This window comes from Cololabis saira, chromosome 19, assembly GCF_033807715.1.
Source record: "Cololabis saira isolate AMF1-May2022 chromosome 19, fColSai1.1, whole genome shotgun sequence".
Lineage (NCBI taxonomy): Eukaryota > Metazoa > Chordata > Actinopteri > Beloniformes > Belonidae > Cololabis > Cololabis saira.
Window position 1 is genome coordinate 2977333 of NC_084605.1, and position 18559 is coordinate 2995891.

Genomic DNA, 18559 nt, shown 5'->3' on the forward strand with positions numbered 1-18559 from the left:
AAGCCCCCCCCCCCCGGCGGCGGCCGAGGCGGGCGGGGCCCCCACGGCGCGGGAAGAAGCAGCCAGGGATCCCGCGGCGGCGGACCGCGACCCAGGCAATCCCCGGCCACCCGGTCCGGGCCGGACACGCGGGCCAGGAGGCCCTCACCCTTCAGGCCAACGACCCCCACCCGGCAGGGGGCCAGCCTGCCCGGAGAGACAGAGCCGCCCCGGCCGCCGACGCGGGCAGGCGCACCCGCCCCCCACGAAAGTGGCCCTCCAAGACCAGAGGGGCGCCCCGCCGCAGAGGCAGCGGGGGGGACCGGAGACGGGCCCGGAGAGAGGGAACCCCCCAACAAGGCGACACCCGTGCAGGCCCGACAACGGAGGGCCCCAGACCCAGGCATCCCATTCATTCATCCATTCACCTATCCGATATCTATACTAATAATAATATGATATACTATACATAATAATAATACTAATAATAATAATAATAATAATAATAATAATAATAACAATAATAATAATAATAATAACCATCTTTGTATAATATAATAATGATAAATTATTAAGTTTTGATGTCCTGCCAATGGAGGCCCAAATCCTCCATGGCAGGACCCTTCCATACCGCATTCTCACCGACACAGACACACAATCACGCACCGTTTCCCCCTCCCCGGGGGGGTCCAGCACCGCCAGAAGGCGCCCCAGGCTGCACGGCGAGCCCCGCCAGGCCCGGGTATCCCGACCCACCTATCCCAGGCCGGTGAGGGAACGCGAGTGATGTGGGACCCCCTCCCGCCCCTGGTGTTGAGTGCATGTGATTAATGCCATAAAAACAGGGAGGGGGGAGGGCCAAGTATCGATTTGACACCGACCCCCCCCCCTCCCGAACTACGTGTCCTTGTCAAATGTATTTATTAAGTGTTGAATGTGCAGTGTCTACTTTGCTGTTAAAACCGTGAGGCGGGGAGTGCCGGGCCACGCGGGACAATGCCTCCCACGACCCGGACCCCCCGCCCTTCGCCTATGTGCGTATGAATCGTGTAGGGGGGGAGGAGGGGGAGCGGAGGCCGAAGCCAGGAAGCAGGACCAGCAAAGCCGGCCCTGATAAGACACCCGCGTCCCCCCACTGGCCATCCATGAACTAGTTTTTCTGCATCACTCTGCGAGAGGATTTTCCTAATTTTTGCAATATTATGGAGATGGAAAAATGCTATTTTACAAACCTGATTAACATATGGTTTAAACGACAAATCCTGATCGAAAACAACACCAAGGTTTCTCACAGTTGCACTGGAAGCCATCGCAACACCATCTAATCCCTTCCTAAGATGCTCTGGACCAAGAATGATAACCTCTGTTTTATCTGAATTTAGAAGCAAGAAATTTCTGGACATTCAGTCCTTGATGTCCCTAAGACATGCCTGAAGTTTAACTAACGGTTCTGTTTCATCCGGCTTCATAGACAAATAGAGCCGTGTATCATCAGCATAACAATGAAAGTGTATGCTGTGATTCTGGATTATACTTCCCAATGGCTGCATGTATAAACTGAACAAGATTGGCCCTAGCACTGAACCCTGCGGAACACCATAACAGACCCTTGACTGTTCTGAAGAAACCTCATGTACATGAACAAACTGGAACCTGTCAGATAGATATGATTTAAACCAACGTAGAGCTGTCCCTTTAATCCCAACAACATGCTCTAACCTGTGCAGTAAAATGCCATGATCTATAGTGTCAAAAGCAGCACTGAGGTCCAGTAGAACCAGTATGGACACTAATCCCTTATCTGAGGTCCAGTAGAACCAGTATGGAAACTAATCCCTTATCTGAGGCCATAAGGTCAGTTTTTCTAAGCTTTTAGATTTATGCAAAACGTACAGAGTGGCAATTATTTTGTTAATTGTTTTCTTTTTAAAAAGGAAAACAACAATACAAAGATACAAAAAAGTACATTCAAGTCCCTTGATTATATTTCTGAATAACAAGTCAAACTCCACTCCCTGCTGATAAGAACATGTAAATCTACCTGTTGACGTCAGTAAATTTAATAGGTGAAACTCAAAGTTCATTCTTGTGACTGAACGGAGCTGAGACGCCATTTCAGGGTGGAGGTTATGAACTAAATACCTGAAATAAAAGGACTTAAATCTGTGATTCAGAGGGACATTTAACTGGTGAGTTTACCGATTAAAGGATACTTCAAAGATTTGAAGAAATGGATGAAAAAACTCTTAAAGATTTCCTGAGCTGCCACGTGTGTTTAGAGACTTTCAAAGATCCGGTGTCTCTGAGCTGCAGCCACAACTTCTGTTCAAGCTGCCTGAAAGAGTTCTGGGAACAGAATAAAAACAGAAACTGTCCCATCTGTAAAAGAAAATCTTCTAAAGACATTTTAGTGAACTTTTCACTGAAGGAACTTGCCGACTCTTTTGCTGGAAGACAGACAGGTGGATCATCTGAGACTGAAAAAGAAGAAAAGAGGGAGGAGGAAGTTTGTAAGAAACACCCAGGAACAACTCCCCTGTTCTGTATAGACGAACAGAGAGCTGTGTGTCCTGTCTGTGAGTTTTCTCTGCACCAGAACCACAAAGTGGTTCCTGTAGAAGAAGCAGTCGGTGAGCTGAAGGAGCTGCTGAAATCTGACTTAAAGTCTCTGCAGGACAAGAGGAACAAATACAAACAAGTGGAGGAAACATATAAAGATGTGGTTCAACACTCGGAGAAGCAGCTGCTGTCCACAGAGAAGCAGATCAGAGCAGAGTTCAACAAACTCCAGCAGTTCCTGAAGGAGGAAGAGGAGTCCAGACTGGCAGCTCTGAGGGAGGAAGAGGAGCAGAAGGGGAGGAGAATCAGCAGGGAGAGGAAGAGGATCCAGGAGCAGATCTCCTCTCTGTCAGACAGCATCTCTGCTGTGGAAGAAGAGCTGCAGAAAGACAACATGACGTTCCTCAGCAGGTATAAACCCACCCGGGACAGAGCCAGAGAGCAGAGCTCAGTGTCAGATCCACGGCTGCTCTCAGGAACTCTGGTAGACGAGGCCAAACACCTGGGAAACCTGGCCTTCAGAGTCTGGGAGAAGATGGGGGACCAGGTCCACTTCAGCCCGCTGGTTCTGGACCCAAACACTGCAGGACGCTCTCTCTATCTGTCTGCTGATCTGACCAGTGTGAGACGTGGAGATACATGGCAGCAGATTCCTGATAATCCAGAGAGAAACGACAAGTATGCCAGTGTTTTTGGTTCTGAGGGTTTGACCTCAGGGAAACACAGCTGGGAGGTGGAGGTGGGAGATCATCCTGACTGGAATGTTGGTTTGGTTAAAGACTCCGTTGACAGGAAGAACAAGAGATATTCTTCACCTAAATATGGAATCTGGTGTTTATGGCATGGTGATGGAAAATACGCCAATGGTGATGGTGAGACCGTCACGGTGGAGACGAGTCTCCGGAGGATCAGAGTCCAGCTGGACTATGACGGGGGGACGGTTTCCTTCTACAACCCTGAAGACATGACACACATCTACACTCACAAATACACTTTCACTGAGAAACTCTTCCCTTTTTTCAGTGTTGGAAAGTCTGATGATGCAAAAACGTCTGAGATCAAAATCTGTCAGACAAAGAAAAGATTAACCTGAGATAAAGAAAATATATGTATGTGTCTTTAATGTTTTGATGGAATAACTTTTCCAAGAGCAGGATTATTTTAAGTAAAAAGTTCACATGTGCAAACAAACTAATCTCTCTAGGTCGTCCTCAGACGAGCCGTCCATCATTGTCTCCAGTCATGCCGATTCTCCATACATCTTTCCAGTTGGCTGGTACTCTGGGCCCCTGCATCCTTCTTGAGTATGTCCACATATGTTGGTGTAGGACGTCCTCTTGACCGGCGCCCGCATGTTGGCTCCCACAGCACCAGCTTGCTGGCTGACAGTTCTGTGTGTCTTTGGCAGTGCCCTGCAAGTCTCATTCTCCTTACAGCGACCTTTTCGCTTACCCTTGGCATTCCTTCATATAGGACAAGGTTGGTTACATGTGCATTCTTGCTGATGTTAAGCACTGCACGCAACATCCTGGTGTAGCACCCGTCCAGGGAGTTCACTAGGGTTGGTTTGAGGGTCCAGCATTCACTGCCATAAAGGAGAACAGACTCTACTGTCGCGTAGAAGAAGCTGAGTCTGATTTGGCGGGGGAGGTTGGAGTTCCATACAAAGGTCATCCCGTTCAGGGCCCTCCATGCAAGTGCCTTCCTCACTTTTAGATGTTGCTCAGTTGAGTTGACCCACGAACCCAGGTACTTGAAGTCATCAACTTCTTTCAGCACAGTGCCTCCTGCTGTAGTCAGAGGTTAATGTTCTGGTGGAATGTTGCAGGTGATGGGTTAGGGTTAGGGTTAGGGTTAGAGTTTAACCTGAGGCCAACCTTGGCACACTCTAGCTCTACCCTGTTTAGTAGTTCTTGTGCCTGTTCCACATTGTCAGAGAGCAAACTGATATCGTCTGCATAGTCAAGGTCTGTGAGGACCACTGCAGGTTTTCGACTTGACCTCCTTGGTGTTAGCGTGAAGCCAAGTTCCTGCTCTCGCCCACTGATTGCCTTCCTGAGTGCATGATCAAGGACTATGATGAAGAGAAAGAGGGCTAGTGTATCTTCTTGCATAACCCCAGCAAGGATGTCAAATCTCAAAACATGACACATTTAAATACTGGGGCGAGATTTTATGTTTTACTTTCAAACTTTACTGTTTAAATAAATGTTGTAACCAGAAACAAATCTCAAAACGTTGAAAATACGACACATTTAAATATTATTGTAAAATATTCAGCGTTTTTGTTCAGCGTTGATTAAGATACCAAAATATAAAAGTTTATAAAGTTGTGATTCATTTATCCAAGTTTGTATTCATGTTATAAATGTGCTGGAATCACTGGGACGAGATTTGATGTTTTACTTTCAAACTTTACTGTTTAAATAAATGTTGTAACCAGTTAGAAATATGACATAAAAATCCACCATGTTCCTAAATCTGAAAGCTATTTTTAATCAACCTGATGATTTTATAACATTCGAAGAGTAAAAGTCAAATAAAATCGGTATTAAAGAACATATTTCTGTGTAAATGTAAGTGTTCAAAAGTCAGAGTTTATAAGTCGTTCCTCAAGTTTCAGTCCAAAGATCAGAGTTTTTAAACTAACTGCAACTAAAAGATACTAAAACATGAAAAACTGTTTAAACGTCTAAAAACACAGCTGGTTCTCATGTGAGCAAATGTTTCTTTATTGTTGCTTCATATCTTTTTAAACCGTTAAATGTATCATGTATGTTTATTTTATCATTCTTAACTGTGGTTCATAAAACCTTCACATGTGAAACATTGATTTTGTTTAAGTTTCTTTCAATCAAACATCTGTATTAACCTGGTAAACAAACATGATCATGATTTATTTTTATTATTTGATATCCTGATATAATAAACTGCATGTAATTTCTTTTTGGGGAAAATAAAATATGAATGAAGTGAAGTGACTTTGGTTTAATGAGTCTGTAAAAACAGGGAGACACAGGTTTCTATTTAAATCAGCGGTTTTCAAAAAAATATTTCCAATATTCCAATATTGCCTGACTGAAACAGTTTGAAACCACTGGCTTGAAGCTCCTGAGAGGTTCCTGGTTCTGGGTGAACCGAGGGGGAATCACCACTAGAGGGAGTTTGAAGCCAGTTCCTGCTGCTGCTGCTGGGAGGATGGTAATGTTAATGATAATGTTAATGTTAATGTTAATGATAATAATAATAATAATAATAATAATAATAATAATAATAATAATAATAATAATAATAATAATAATACTACTACTAATAATATGATTAGATTGTTCTTTATTTCTCCGTCAATGGGGAACTTCATTAATGATAATAAGCAGAATAATTTTAATTTTTAATAAAGTAAAGTAAAATTGGAAAAAAACAACAAATTACAAATTATGCAATAAAAAAACACTTTACAATAAACGTAATAAAAAAAACAAAAAAAAACTACAACAAAGTTATAAAATAACACAAAATAGCTGTCGTCAAACACAGATAGTCGTATTCTTTTTTGATTCAAAGGAAAAAAATATGACAATGGTGCTAAAAAGAGAGAGGAAAAAAAATTAAACCCACCTAACTTAATAATTATCGTGATATTTCTTCATCAAACTGGCTTTTATTATTCTTTTAAATGTAATGTTTGATTTGCATTCTTTGGCTTCTGTATCCAGATTGTTCCATAAACTGATACCTTTTACAGAAACACAACGTTCCATTAATTTGGTCCTGAATTTTGTTTTTTTAAAGATCTCTGTTCCTTTTAAGTTATACTTATTTTCTCTTTTTTCAAACTTTTTCCACTTCTGAGTAATATTTCTTTCTGCAAAAATGGTTAATCTCAGAAAGAATACAGTAAAGACCGGTTCCAAGGTAGCACCAACTCTCTGCTGGTCTGCTGAATGTCCATCATGCTTTCTGGATTGATCTGCAGTAATGTTTGCTTTTCTTAAGCCCTTGCTGATGTCTTTCCCTCCTAGGCTGAGTGCTTCAGGACAACAAACTGGCAAAACATTTGCTTTTATAGAGGTACAAACTTGTTAAGTCCCGTGGAAGTGGTTGGTTGGGCCGTTGTTAATGTTGCCTACTTTATTTTCCTATTTTTGTCTTTATCTTTGTTTAAAAGAAGTGTTAACTTGCATTTCCACGACTGCAACTGCTTTTTAAACTTCACACAATCGTGTTTATTCAGTTAAAGTCAGTCCTTGATTTTCCCTGGACCGCCCGGACCCAGAGGAAGTTGTGAGGCGAACGTGTCTCCGGTTACTCCGGTTACTCCGGTGAGTTTAACGTCTGCACTTATGTTTCTGAGATACACGTAAATGCATTTATTAGGTTTAAAGAAAATATTGTAAATAAATATAAAATACTATAACTATAAAGTATATTTTTAAAAACATTCTAGAATGTGAAACGTCAATTTTATATTTTGTCTTATTTATTTTTTTGTCTTCTTTATGCATTGTTTGTTTTAATAGATTAATGCTAATGTTTCAGATTTAAGTTGATCAGAATCAGAATCCGCTTTATTGGCCAAGTTTGAACATTTACCCGACAAGGAATTTGACTCCAGTTATTTTGCTCACTGTGCCCAGATTTAAAAATAGCAAACAGCTAATAAACAAATGTGGCACTTATTAACATATAGACAATTAAAAAACTGAAAGGTGCAGCAGTATGAGGTAGACAAGATAAAAAGGGTATAAGCTTCGGCTTCAGCTACACCTTTTCGGCAAATTCAATGTTTATTTGCCTTTTTTCATTTTTTGTTTTGTAAAAATGGCTTAACTTGTACAAGGCTTAAGACCAAAATAAAGTTTTTCGTTCGTTCGTTCGTTCGTTCGTTCGTTCGTTCGTTCGTTCGTTCGTTCGTTCGTTCGTTCGTTCGTTCGTTCGTTCGTTCGTTCGTTCGTTCGTTCGTTCGTTCGTTCGTTCGTTCGTTCGTTCGTTCGTTCGTTCGTTCGTTCGTTCGTTCGTTCGTTCGTTCGTTCGTTCGTTCGTTCGTTCGTTCGTTCGTTCGTTCGTTCGTTCGTTCGTTCGTTCGTTCGTTCGTTCGTTCGTTCGTTCGTTCGTTCGTTCGTTCGTTCGTTCGTTCGTTCGTTCGTTCGTTCGTTCGTTCGTTCGTTCGTTCGTTCGTTCGTTCGTTCGTTCGTTCGTTCGTTCGTTCGTTCGTTCGTTCGTTCGTTCGTTCGTTCGTTCGTTCGTTCGTTCGTTCGTTCGTTCGTTCGTTCGTTCGTTCGTTCGTTCGTTCGTTCGTTCGTTCGTTCGTTCGTTCGTTCGTTCGTTCGTTCGTTCGTTCGTTCGTTCGTTCGTTCGTTCGTTCGTTCGTTCGTTCGTTCGTTCGTTCGTTCGTTCGTTCGTTCGTTCGTTCGTTCGTTCGTTCGTTCGTTCGTTCGTTCGTTCGTTCGTTCGTTCGTTCGTTCGTTCGTTCGTTCGTTCGTTCGTTCGGAAGGGAAGAGGAGAGGAGAAGAAGGGTGAGAGGCACCGCCCAGAGGATCATGTCGGTGCCCCCCTGCAGCATAGGCCTATAGCAGCATATCTACCATGAAGCTATATTTGAGACTAACTATTATAGTCTTGGGCTGCGTCCCAATACTCCCCCTCGCCCTCGTTTTCTTCACTACCCCTAACTTTTGCGCGTTCCCGTGAAGGTAGTGGTCCCAATTCCTCTTTTCACCAAGGGGGAGGGGGCATAACGAGGGCTAGGGGCTGAGAATAGCCCCTTCAAATCGAGGGATTTCAGATGCTGACTTGGCGAGCGAGGGGGTATGAAAATTTCCCAGAATGCTTTTGCCGTAGGCTCTGCGTCGATTTGACTCGCCGACCGAAGGCAAACAGGCAGACTCGTCTCAGAGAAATACAGAGAAATAATCCTGTGACTCGTCAGATTTGTTTTGGATGTTTCTGATATAATAGTCTTCAGCGCCCACACCCTGGGTGGGGTTGGCGAAAGGATCTTTCTGTGTGGAGTTTGCATGTTCTCCCCGTGTTCCCTTGGGTAGCTAATGGAAGCTACCCTCACAAAAACATGCACACAGTCCTGGGCTATACATGCCCCCTCTGGCCAACCGGGGAACAGACGGGGTGGGGAGGATCCGGCCGGAATAACGTGATCCTTCCACGCGCTACGTCCGGCCGGAGAAACCCCACCCTGTCTGGTGAAAAGATGCTGCTCACTCCTCAGGTTAAGGAGGAGACCTGAGCTCAGTGCAGGGCCCTCCCGGGGTTGGTAGAGGATGGCAATGCCCAGGACTGTAGCTTAGGTAGGAGCACTGGGTGATAAAATGGGGAAAAACCGGGATAAAAATATAAAAAAAAAAATAAATAAATAATAGTCTTCAGAAACCACAAAGTAATCCATCTGTTATCTGGGTAATTTAAACACTTTCAGATAAAGTTGCCGAAGATCAAGCCAGAATAAAGGGATTTATGGTTCCACGTTACACCAACGCAGAGCCTACGGCGTAGGTTACGTAACCTACGCCGTAAGGTCTGCGTCGATGTACGCGGCGACGCGCGCCATACGCCGTACCCCTCGCCGTAGGCTCTGCGTCGATTTAACGCGGACCTAAACTCCGGAGCCGGCAGACAGAAATCTCTAAATTTCGGAGCAAATTTCTTAACAGGCGTAGCTATAACTGTTAGATTTCATCTATTAAACCAACATCTTCCTAAATGATTTATTTCAGCCAGCGTAATTCTCAACAGAGCTGCGTCCCAGGAGAGTTTCTCTCCCAGGGCTGACGGAGCAGCTTGACCCGGCGGAGACGTCTCTTCTCGGGCTGTGAGCTGAGGCTGCTCCCCGGGGGCGGCGGCTCTTCTCATCTCCGAAAACATCGGGTCAAATTTCTTAACAGGCGTTATTTGGATAAACTGAGCCCCGGTTGCGGATCTTAAGGTTACCTTTATGCCTGAAAAAATATTAAAACTTAATAAAGTGCCATATTAACAGCGCTACAGCTGAAATTAAAACAGCTTTTGGCTCTCAGCTTCCTGATCAGGGTAGGGATGAAAACGAGGGGTAGGGGGAGAAATGGGACAGGCACCTGGGCCAAGTGCCCTAGATCTCAAGTGCCCTAAAATCTCCCCCTTCTTTTTTAGGGGTTAGGGAAGAAAAGAAGGGCGAGTGAAGAAAAGTAGGGGGAGTATTGAGATTGGGCCTTGTTCTATAGCTGCAACTATGACTACTGACGCTAACACACTAGAGTTTACACTACCTAGAGATTTACCAACACCAGCTAGAGGTTCACTAAACACTAACTATAGGCTTTACTAAACAGAAAGGTTTTAAAGGGATTGTGACATGAAAAACACATTTTTCTTGATTTTTTGTGTTTCGTTGGGTGTCTTGACATCAATTACACCCAAAAAACAACGAACTTTTAACATTCAGTGTATTGTGTGCTTTCTGGGATTTTCCGCATAACTATGCAAAAACGGCGCATGTGGTTTGGTGGTGGGCCGTTACGTAACGATCCGCTAAATCACCGCCCCCTCCACCCAGCTCCCTGTCTCCTCTCCTCTCCAGCGCACCATAAAGGCTGATTTATGGTTCCGCGTTACACCGACGCAGAGCCTACGGGGTAGGGTTACGCGGCGACGCACACCATGCGCTGAACCCTACGGCGTAGGCTCTGCGTCGATTTAACGCGGAACCATAAATGAGGCTTAAGTTTAGAGCGTCTTTTGTTCTAATCACCGGAGGAAAACTGCTAAGAAGACCCGCGGCCACTGACTGGACTTAAGATAAGGGGACAGTGCTGCTTGCATGCCTTTATTTTTATGATTGTTTGCTGTGGTTCTCCCTGCTGCTTTTTGTTGTATGTTATGTTTGAATCAGAGGTTTATGTAAAACATACATAAGATAAGAAATCCTTTAATAGTCCCCCAGAGGGGAAATTTCCAATTTCAGAGTGGCAATTATTTTGTTAATTATTTTGTTAATTGTTTTCTTTTTAAAAAGGAAAACAACAATACAAAGATACAAAAAAGTACATTCAAGTCACTTGATTATATTTCTGAATAACAAGTCAAACTCCACTCCCTGCTGATAAGAACCAGTAAATCCACCTGTTGACGTCAGTAAAGTAAATAGGTGAAACTCAAAGTTCATTCTTGTGACTGAACGGAGCTGAGACGCCATTTCAGGTGGAGGTTATGAACTAAATACCTGAAATAAAAGGACTTAAATCTGTGATTCAGAGGGACATTTAACTGGTGAGTCTACCGATTGAAGAATACTTCAAAGATTTGAAGAAATGGATGAAAAAACTCTTAAAGATTACCTGAGCTGCCACGTTTGTTTAGAGACTTTCAAAGATCCGGTGTCTCTGAGCTGCAGCCACAACTTCTGTTCAAGCTGCCTGAAAGAGTTCTGGGAACAAAATAAAAACAGAAACTGTCCCATCTGTAAAAGAAAATCTTCTAAAGAGATTGCTGTGAACTTTTCACTGAAGGGACTTGCCGACTCTTTTGCTGAATCACAGACAGGTGGATCGTCTGAGACTGAAAAAGAAGAAAAGAGGGTGGAGGAGGTTTGTAAGAAACACCCAGGAATACCTCAACTGTTCTGTAGAGACGAACAGAGAACTGTGTGTTCTGTCTGTGAGTTTTCTCTGCACCAGAACCACAAAGTGGTTCCTGTAGAAGAAGCAGTCGGTGAGCTGAAGGAGCTGCTGAAATCTGACTTAAAGTCTCTGCAGGACAAGAGGAACAAATACAAACAAGTGGAGGAAACATATGATGATCTGGTTCAACACTCGGAGAAGCAGCTGCTGTCCACAGAGAAGCAGATCAGAGCAGAGTTCAACAAACTCCAGCAGTTCCTGAAGGAGGAAGAGGAGTCCAGACTGGCAGCTCTGAGGGAGGAAGAGGAGCAGAAGGGGAGGAGAATCAGCAGGGAGAGGGAGAGGATCCAGGAGCAGATCTCCTCTCTGTCAGACAGCATCTCTGCTGTGGAAGAAGAGCTGCAGAAAGACAACATGTCGTTCCTCAGCAGGTACAAACCCACCCGGGACAGAGCCAGAGAGCAGAGCTCAGTGTCAGATCCACGGCTGCTCTCAGGAACTCTGGTAGACGAGGCCAAACACCTGGGAAACCTGGCCTTCAGAGTCTGGGAGAAGATGGGGGACCAGGTCCACTTCAGCCCGGTGGTTCTGGACCCAAACACTGCAAACCCCTTTCTCTATCTGTCTGCTGATCTGACCAGTGTGAGGAATGGAGATGCAGAACAGCAGCTTCCTGATAATCCAGAGAGAAACAACTACCACAAATGTGTTTTTGGTTCCGAGGGTTTGACCTCAGGGAAACACAGCTGGGAGGTGGAGGTCGGAGATCATCGCAGCTGGACTGTTGGTTTGGTTAAAGACTCAGTTGACAGGAAGAACGAGAGATATCCTTCACCTAAATATGGATTGTGGTGTTTATGGCATCGTGATGGAAAATACGCCAATGGTGATGGTAAGACCGTCACGGTGGAGACGAGTCTCCGGAGGATCAGAGTCCAGCTGGACTATGACGGGGGGAAGGTTTCCTTCTACAACGCTGAAGACATGAAACACATCTACACTCACAGAGACACTTTCACTGAGAAACTCTTCCCTTATTTCAGTCTTGGAGAGTCTGGTGATGCAAAAACTTCTGAGATCAGAATTTGTCAGACAAAGAATAGATCAACCTGAGATAAAGAAAATATATGTATGTGTCTTTAATGTTTTGATGGAATAACTTTTCCAAGAGCAGGATTATTTTAAGTAAAAAGTTCACATGTGCAAACAAACGTATCTCAAAACTTTGAAAATACGACACATTTAAATATTATTGTAAAACATTCAGCGTATTTGTTCAGCGTTGATTAAGATACCATAATATAAAAGTTTATAAAGTTGTGATTCATTTTATCCAAGTTTGTATTCATGTTATAAATGTAAAGCCCAAAATATAAAGCCCAAACTGGCTCAGCTCCGCAGTATTTACAAGACCTGATAGTGCCTTATGTTCCTGGCAGAGCTCTCCGCTCTCAGAGTGCAGGTTTACTCGTAGTTCCTAGAGTATCTAAATGTAGATTTGGAGGGCGGGCGTTCTGCTATCAGGCACCACTACTATGGAACCAACTTCCAATCTGGGTTAAGGAGGCTGACACCACCTCCACCTTTAAAACTAAACTTAAAACCTTTCTGTTTAGTAAAGCCTATAGTTAGTGTTTAGTAAACCTCTAGCTGGTGTTGGTAAATCTCTAGGTAGTGTAAACTGTAGTGTGTTAGAGTCAGTAGTCATAGTTGCAGCTATAGAACAAGACTATAATAGTTAGTCTCAAATATAGCTTGGTGGTAGATATGCTGCTATAGGCTTATGCTGCAGGGGGGACCGACATGATCCGCTGGGCGGTGCCTCTCACCCTTCTTCTCCTCTCCTCTTCCCTTCCTCTTTTCTCCATTTCCATTTTCATAAATGTCTCATAGCTATCGTTTTGTCCATCGCTCCTGTAGTTTCTTGTGCTGGCGCCCCTTTTCTCTTTTTTGTGCATGTTTGCAGGCCAGAGCCTCGGGAGCTGCGTTCTGGCCTGCGGTCCCGGTCCCCCCCCATCCCGTTGCTGCTTCCACCTGCCTACGTGGATGTCTGCTGTGCTGCTGACGTATATTTATAATTATATCTATGTTTATGTTCATGTTCTGGATCTCTGGAAAGCGTCTAGAGACAACATCTGTTGTATTAGACGCTATATAAATAAAATTGAATTGAATTGAATTGAATTGAATTGAATTGAATTGAATTGAGTTGAATTGAAAATGTGCTGGAATCCCTGGGACGAGATTTTATGTTTTACTTTCAAACTTTACTGTTTAAATAAATGTTGTAACCAGTTAGAAATATGACATAAAAATCCACCATGTTCCTAAATCTGAGAGCTATTTTTAATCAACCTGATGATTTTATAACATTCGGAGAGTAAGAGTCAAATAAAATCGGTATTAAAGAACATATTTCTGTGTAAATGTAAGTGTTCAAAAGTCAGAGTTTATAAGTCGTTCCTCAAGTTTCAGTCCAAAGATCAGAGTTTTTAAACAAACTGCAACTAAAAGATACTAAAACATGAAAAAGTGTTTAAACGTCTAAAAACACAGGTGGTTCTCATGTGAGCAAATGTTTCATAATTGTTGCTTCATATCTTTTTAAACCGCTAAATGTATCATGTATGTTTATTTTATCATTCTTAAAGGAGCTTGCGGCTGCTTTTTAAAAATGAGACTCTCTATCGCCACCCTCACCACGGCGGCCGTTGGGGTACTGCAGCCAACAGTGAAGCCGGCACGGGAGCGCGCACAGACCCCTCACAGCACTGAGTTGTGATAGTGACGTGTGCAAAACCTCGTCAATCATGTCAAGCGACGAAGTAAGTAACTAACAATGTTCATTTTAGTCTAACTTTATTTCCTTGACAACATTAGGATATTTATTTAGCAAAATGACGGTTGTAATGTAAGTTTACCTTTCACTGGCCAAATGGTGAGTAAAACATTTCACGAGCCAATAAGCCTTATTGTTTTGTTACTGATGAGTGAAGCTTACTTTCCTCCTCTGGTTGTATTTTACGAGCATTTAGCTTTGTGTCTGCAGCCAAATTCAGACTTTGCTAATTGCCAACATAGTTAGTACAATGCTTGCTAAAAAGCTGATGAGTAATATAATGAGGTAAGTTTGCAGTAACCTGCAAACAAGTCACCTTTTGGGTACATTCATTTTTTTTGTCAACAGGCTAGGTAGTAGAAGTGAATGAAGAGGGTTTTAGTTTTGTACGTTGTCACCTTTTTCACTTTGCAGGCTGAACTATCATGAAACAGCATCCAATGTGTGATGTCTCATTTATTGTGTCAAGTTACTGAGATAATTTGTGAAACCATTTCCATCATATGACAATATGAATGCTATCAATAGCACTGCACCATGACAACGTAAATACAAGAAAGAGAAAAATGTCAATGTTGAATCTGAATAAAAATTACATCAAATAAAGTCATAACATTCCTTTGCGGATAATACATATGTTCTTATGTTTCAGGATTTTGATTCGAGCTTCGAGCTGCCAGCTTAGCTGAGATGCAGGTTGGTTATAGCTATTATTTATAATAATCTTGTTATATGAATGAGTCTAGGAGCACACATACTTGAAATATTAATCTATCTCTGTAAATCTATTTCCTTGATCAATTTCTAGACGGCTTTACAGCATCTGAGCCAGGAGGAGAGGGATGTCCTCCTTCAGTCGGTGGTGACTCGTCTTCCAGGGGTGATGCTGGACATCCTCGAGTTCCGGCACCAGACACCAGGACCACATCATCCAGACACAGGGCAGCCTGCGTGGTGCACCTGCTTGAACTGCCGACGCATGCCAACACAGTTGGAAAACCTGTGCTGTCGACAGGCTCCAGACCACTGTCTGAGCAGGAGTGCCCACCTGGAGCTGTACTGTCTGGATGAGGGTATGCTGCGTCTGGTGAGGATGACGTGGAACGACATCTTCGCTCTGGAGGACAGTCAAGAAGTGGGCAGTGACAATCAAGAGTTTCGGTTCGCTGCCTACCGGCAATTCACCATCTGGCAACATGGGCGTCTGGGAGGAGGCAACCGGAGACCAATACCAAGCTGCTGTGTCCTAAGAATCAGGGCTAGATTTCCCGACCCATTTGGGCAGTACACGGGATACAAGGAAGCCCCATTTAGGGTGGCTGACTAAAAGATAAAACAGTTATGTGCAATATATATTTTTTATTTTCATTATTTATTGGAAATGCACGTTGTTGAATTTTTTTTTATTATTTATTTATATGTTCATAATAAAAAAATGTGTGGAAGATAATACTGTCTTGTCTTCTCCCTTTCTTGCTTCATGTAGCTGAGGCCTTTATGGAGAGAAGAGAACAGTAGCGTTAGAACATAACAAAAATGCCTCATAATCTAATCTGGTGATTGTTATTTTCAATAACCTTGGGATATCAGATATAAATAATTGCTTGGTGCAAATAATTTTACCATTAGAAATGGAAGTTCCTGACTTGAAAATGAATTAGCAGTGTATTACAAATGGTGATAGTGAGCAGAAGATTTCAAAGAGGTATTGTTTGACCTGAGCTCCACAACAACAACAATTATTTTCAGACAGGAACATGTGCATGGAGTGCTGCTTGGGTATTGCCAAAAAGTGTATCCCTCAGGTGCTCTTCATTTGGGGAGATCCATAAAATGTTGTAGACAGAAAACTGAGGCACTTCTGAGGGTAAGGTTAATGCTTTTATTGGTGCATGGCTAATCTATTAAAAGCGTGTCTACCTGTTTCAGCCAAACTGGCCTTCGTCAGGACAGAAGTGAAAAAAGAAAGAAAGAAGAAGAAGTTTTCACTTCTGTCCTGACGAAGGCCAGTTTGGCTGAAACAGGTAGACACGCTTTTAATAGATTAGCCATGCACCAATAAAAGCATTTTAATTAATCTTATCCTCAGAAGTGCCTCAGTTCTCTGTCTACAACAACAATTATTTGAAATGTGTGATGTAGGTGAACGACATACCTGTCCTCTGCGAACTTGGGTCTGGACCAGTTCTGCTGTTGGGGGGGGGGACAACTGCCGCAAGATTTCCAAGGCGCCTTGGATCATCCTGTGACAGTTTGGCTCTCCTTGGGAGCCCCCCTCCATCCATACGTTTCCTCAGGATGCAACACTGCAGCTCAGGGATGTAGCTGTAGTCTTTTGCTACCTTTACCGCTTGGACACGGTAATTGCGTGACTTCTTGCTGTAGAGTCTCCTAAATCTAAAAGACAACAATATAAAGATTTACAACATGTCTCCCTCTCTCCCCTACCTTTGTTGGTAAATGGTTGTCAAACAATACTTCAACCAAATAATTTATGTACATTTTACAATTTATTACATTTTAATAAATCAGCACATTGGACAAGATATTCAGTATTATTCAGTTGTCCTGTACATCAATAAAATGTAAGACTTACGATAACTCATTATTCCGGTCAATGTAATCTGGTCGGTGATTGTGGTGGTTGTAATCTAAAGCAGCGAGAAGACACCTTGCTTCATAAACCGGAGGAGAGAAGGCAAACCTGTGTGTGCGTGGAGTGGGAGGAGACAACAGAAGTAATATAAGTTCAACCAAATAAATTCTTCCATCCTCTTGGGCATAAGGCTCGCTTGTCACATGTCTTTTCATTTGTATGGGACCAGGATAAATCAATAATTTCAAATCAGTAATTATAATAAAGACTGAATAAATCATCACAAAATCAAATTACCTTTTTCCAGCATACATCAAGATGCAGTTCTGGAAACTCTCCAGTTCTGAAGTTGACCTGTAATGTAAAACAAAGCTAAAACTTTAGAAGATTATTGTTATAATTCCATCTTTTTATGATTTGTAATGTGTCAGGTTTCATACTGATACTATAGCTGTTCTGCTAATATAAAAAATCTTATTAATTTACTGTTGTATTGGAACCATTTACATCCAGTTCTATTCTGTAATCAAAAAACCAAAATATAAACATGAATGTGCAATAAAGTAGACATTGGAGATGAAAAGATGTGGAGATTTGTTGAATTTTTCAACTCACACACTGTTGAGCAAGTTGTTCGCTCGTTCCTCATCCAGTATAATAGCATCCACTGCAAGATCCATGGATTTGAAACTACAGACAACACATGTATGTTCATAAAGATTATTACTGGTATCGTTACTACAAAGCAAAAATGGAGCAAAATCCATCTCCCCTAAACTCACTCAACGAATACCACAAACCTGCCCTGGATTATAAATAAAATAAATAAATAAATAAATAAATAAATAAATAAATAAATAAATAAATGTACTATAACATTTGTCATGAACACATTTACCTTTCTTCCAAAGGATCCAAAGCTTGGTCCTCACTCATTGCCTCCCTGTCAAGACAATGTCAAGAATGTAATCAGTGATGTTTGTGTAGTTGTCAAGTGTGGCTAAATACATGATTACTATGTGTAATGTAATATCAGCACTTTATGCTGTTTTAGTCATTTTTTTTCAATGTTTGTCTAACTAAAAACATACTAACCCCTCAGACACAGGTTCAATTGGAGATAACCGATGACAGAGTTTAGCAGCTTTTCCCTTGCTGGGTGTTGAGACTTTCCTCTCCATACTTCCCAGAGTAGCTGCTTCAGGGGGGTCCTTCTTCTTATATCTTAAAAAAAACAACATTTTACACTCTTAGTCAGACCGCATATGTAAACAAGCTGGCTGTAACTAATGCTGCGTTCCATTTGTCCTCGGAAGTCAGAATTTCCCAGTTCCCAGTCGGAATTTTCAACTGGAACGCCCCTCGAAGTGGGATTTCCTACTGGGAAAGTGGGAGAGTCTTCACCACCCCCGAGTTACCATTCCAAGATGGCTGCCATTCCCAGTTCCCAGTTCCGATCTCCGAAGTAAATGGAACGCGGCATTAGCTACCTTTGTGTCTTTCATTTTCGGTCAGAACAAACATGGCTAAATACTTTTGCCTGCAAAAACAAAAACTATAATGATGATGATGATGAACCGAGTCTTGTGCAATACAAAATACGGAGAAAGACCGGAGAATGAATAGTGAATGAACGGAGCGATGAATAAATGAATGTATGGAAACTGAGCTTTTTGCCATTACGGTTGATATAGTGTGAGAGGCTTGGGGTTGATATGTGTAAGCGGCTAATGTTACTACACAACAACAAACAAGTATGCTCCACAGCTGTGGACTAAGTTACTTCTTTGCGGCTAACGCTACTTAGCACGTTAGGCCACTCCGACTCCTTGGTAATCTCATGTGATTTTCAAATCAAGCTCTAAATATGACTTACAATGTTATCTTACCTGGTCAGTAAGAAATGAGCAATGTCAGCATCTGTTTTCAGTCCCAGTTCAAGTTGAAGCTGCCTCCATGACTCAAACGCATATCCAA

General features: G+C 42.4%; 3 protein-coding genes and 1 long non-coding RNA gene across 4 annotated transcripts in view; all 4 read left to right on the forward strand.

Annotated features, from left to right (window-relative positions):
• LOC133419537 (nuclear factor 7, brain-like) overlaps nucleotides 1-18559 on the forward strand; it is a 37559-nt gene that overhangs the window by 6793 nt on the left and 12207 nt on the right. The window lies entirely within an intron of this gene.
• On the forward strand, nucleotides 2113-4676 carry LOC133419063 (nuclear factor 7, brain-like). Its single transcript, XM_061708079.1, has one exon. It carries the CDS (start codon nucleotides 2210-2212, stop codon nucleotides 3629-3631), a length of 1422 nt encoding a protein of 473 aa, XP_061564063.1. The 5' UTR covers nucleotides 2113-2209; the 3' UTR covers nucleotides 3632-4676.
• On the forward strand, nucleotides 10686-12409 carry LOC133419224 (nuclear factor 7, brain-like). Its single transcript, XM_061708269.1, has one exon. It carries the CDS (start codon nucleotides 10839-10841, stop codon nucleotides 12258-12260), a length of 1422 nt encoding a protein of 473 aa, XP_061564253.1. The 5' UTR covers nucleotides 10686-10838; the 3' UTR covers nucleotides 12261-12409.
• Nucleotides 13849-14937, forward strand: LOC133418803 (uncharacterized). The gene is made up of 3 exons (XR_009770488.1): nucleotides 13849-13972; nucleotides 14639-14682; nucleotides 14795-14937. It is a non-coding gene; the product is annotated as an uncharacterized LOC133418803 (long non-coding RNA).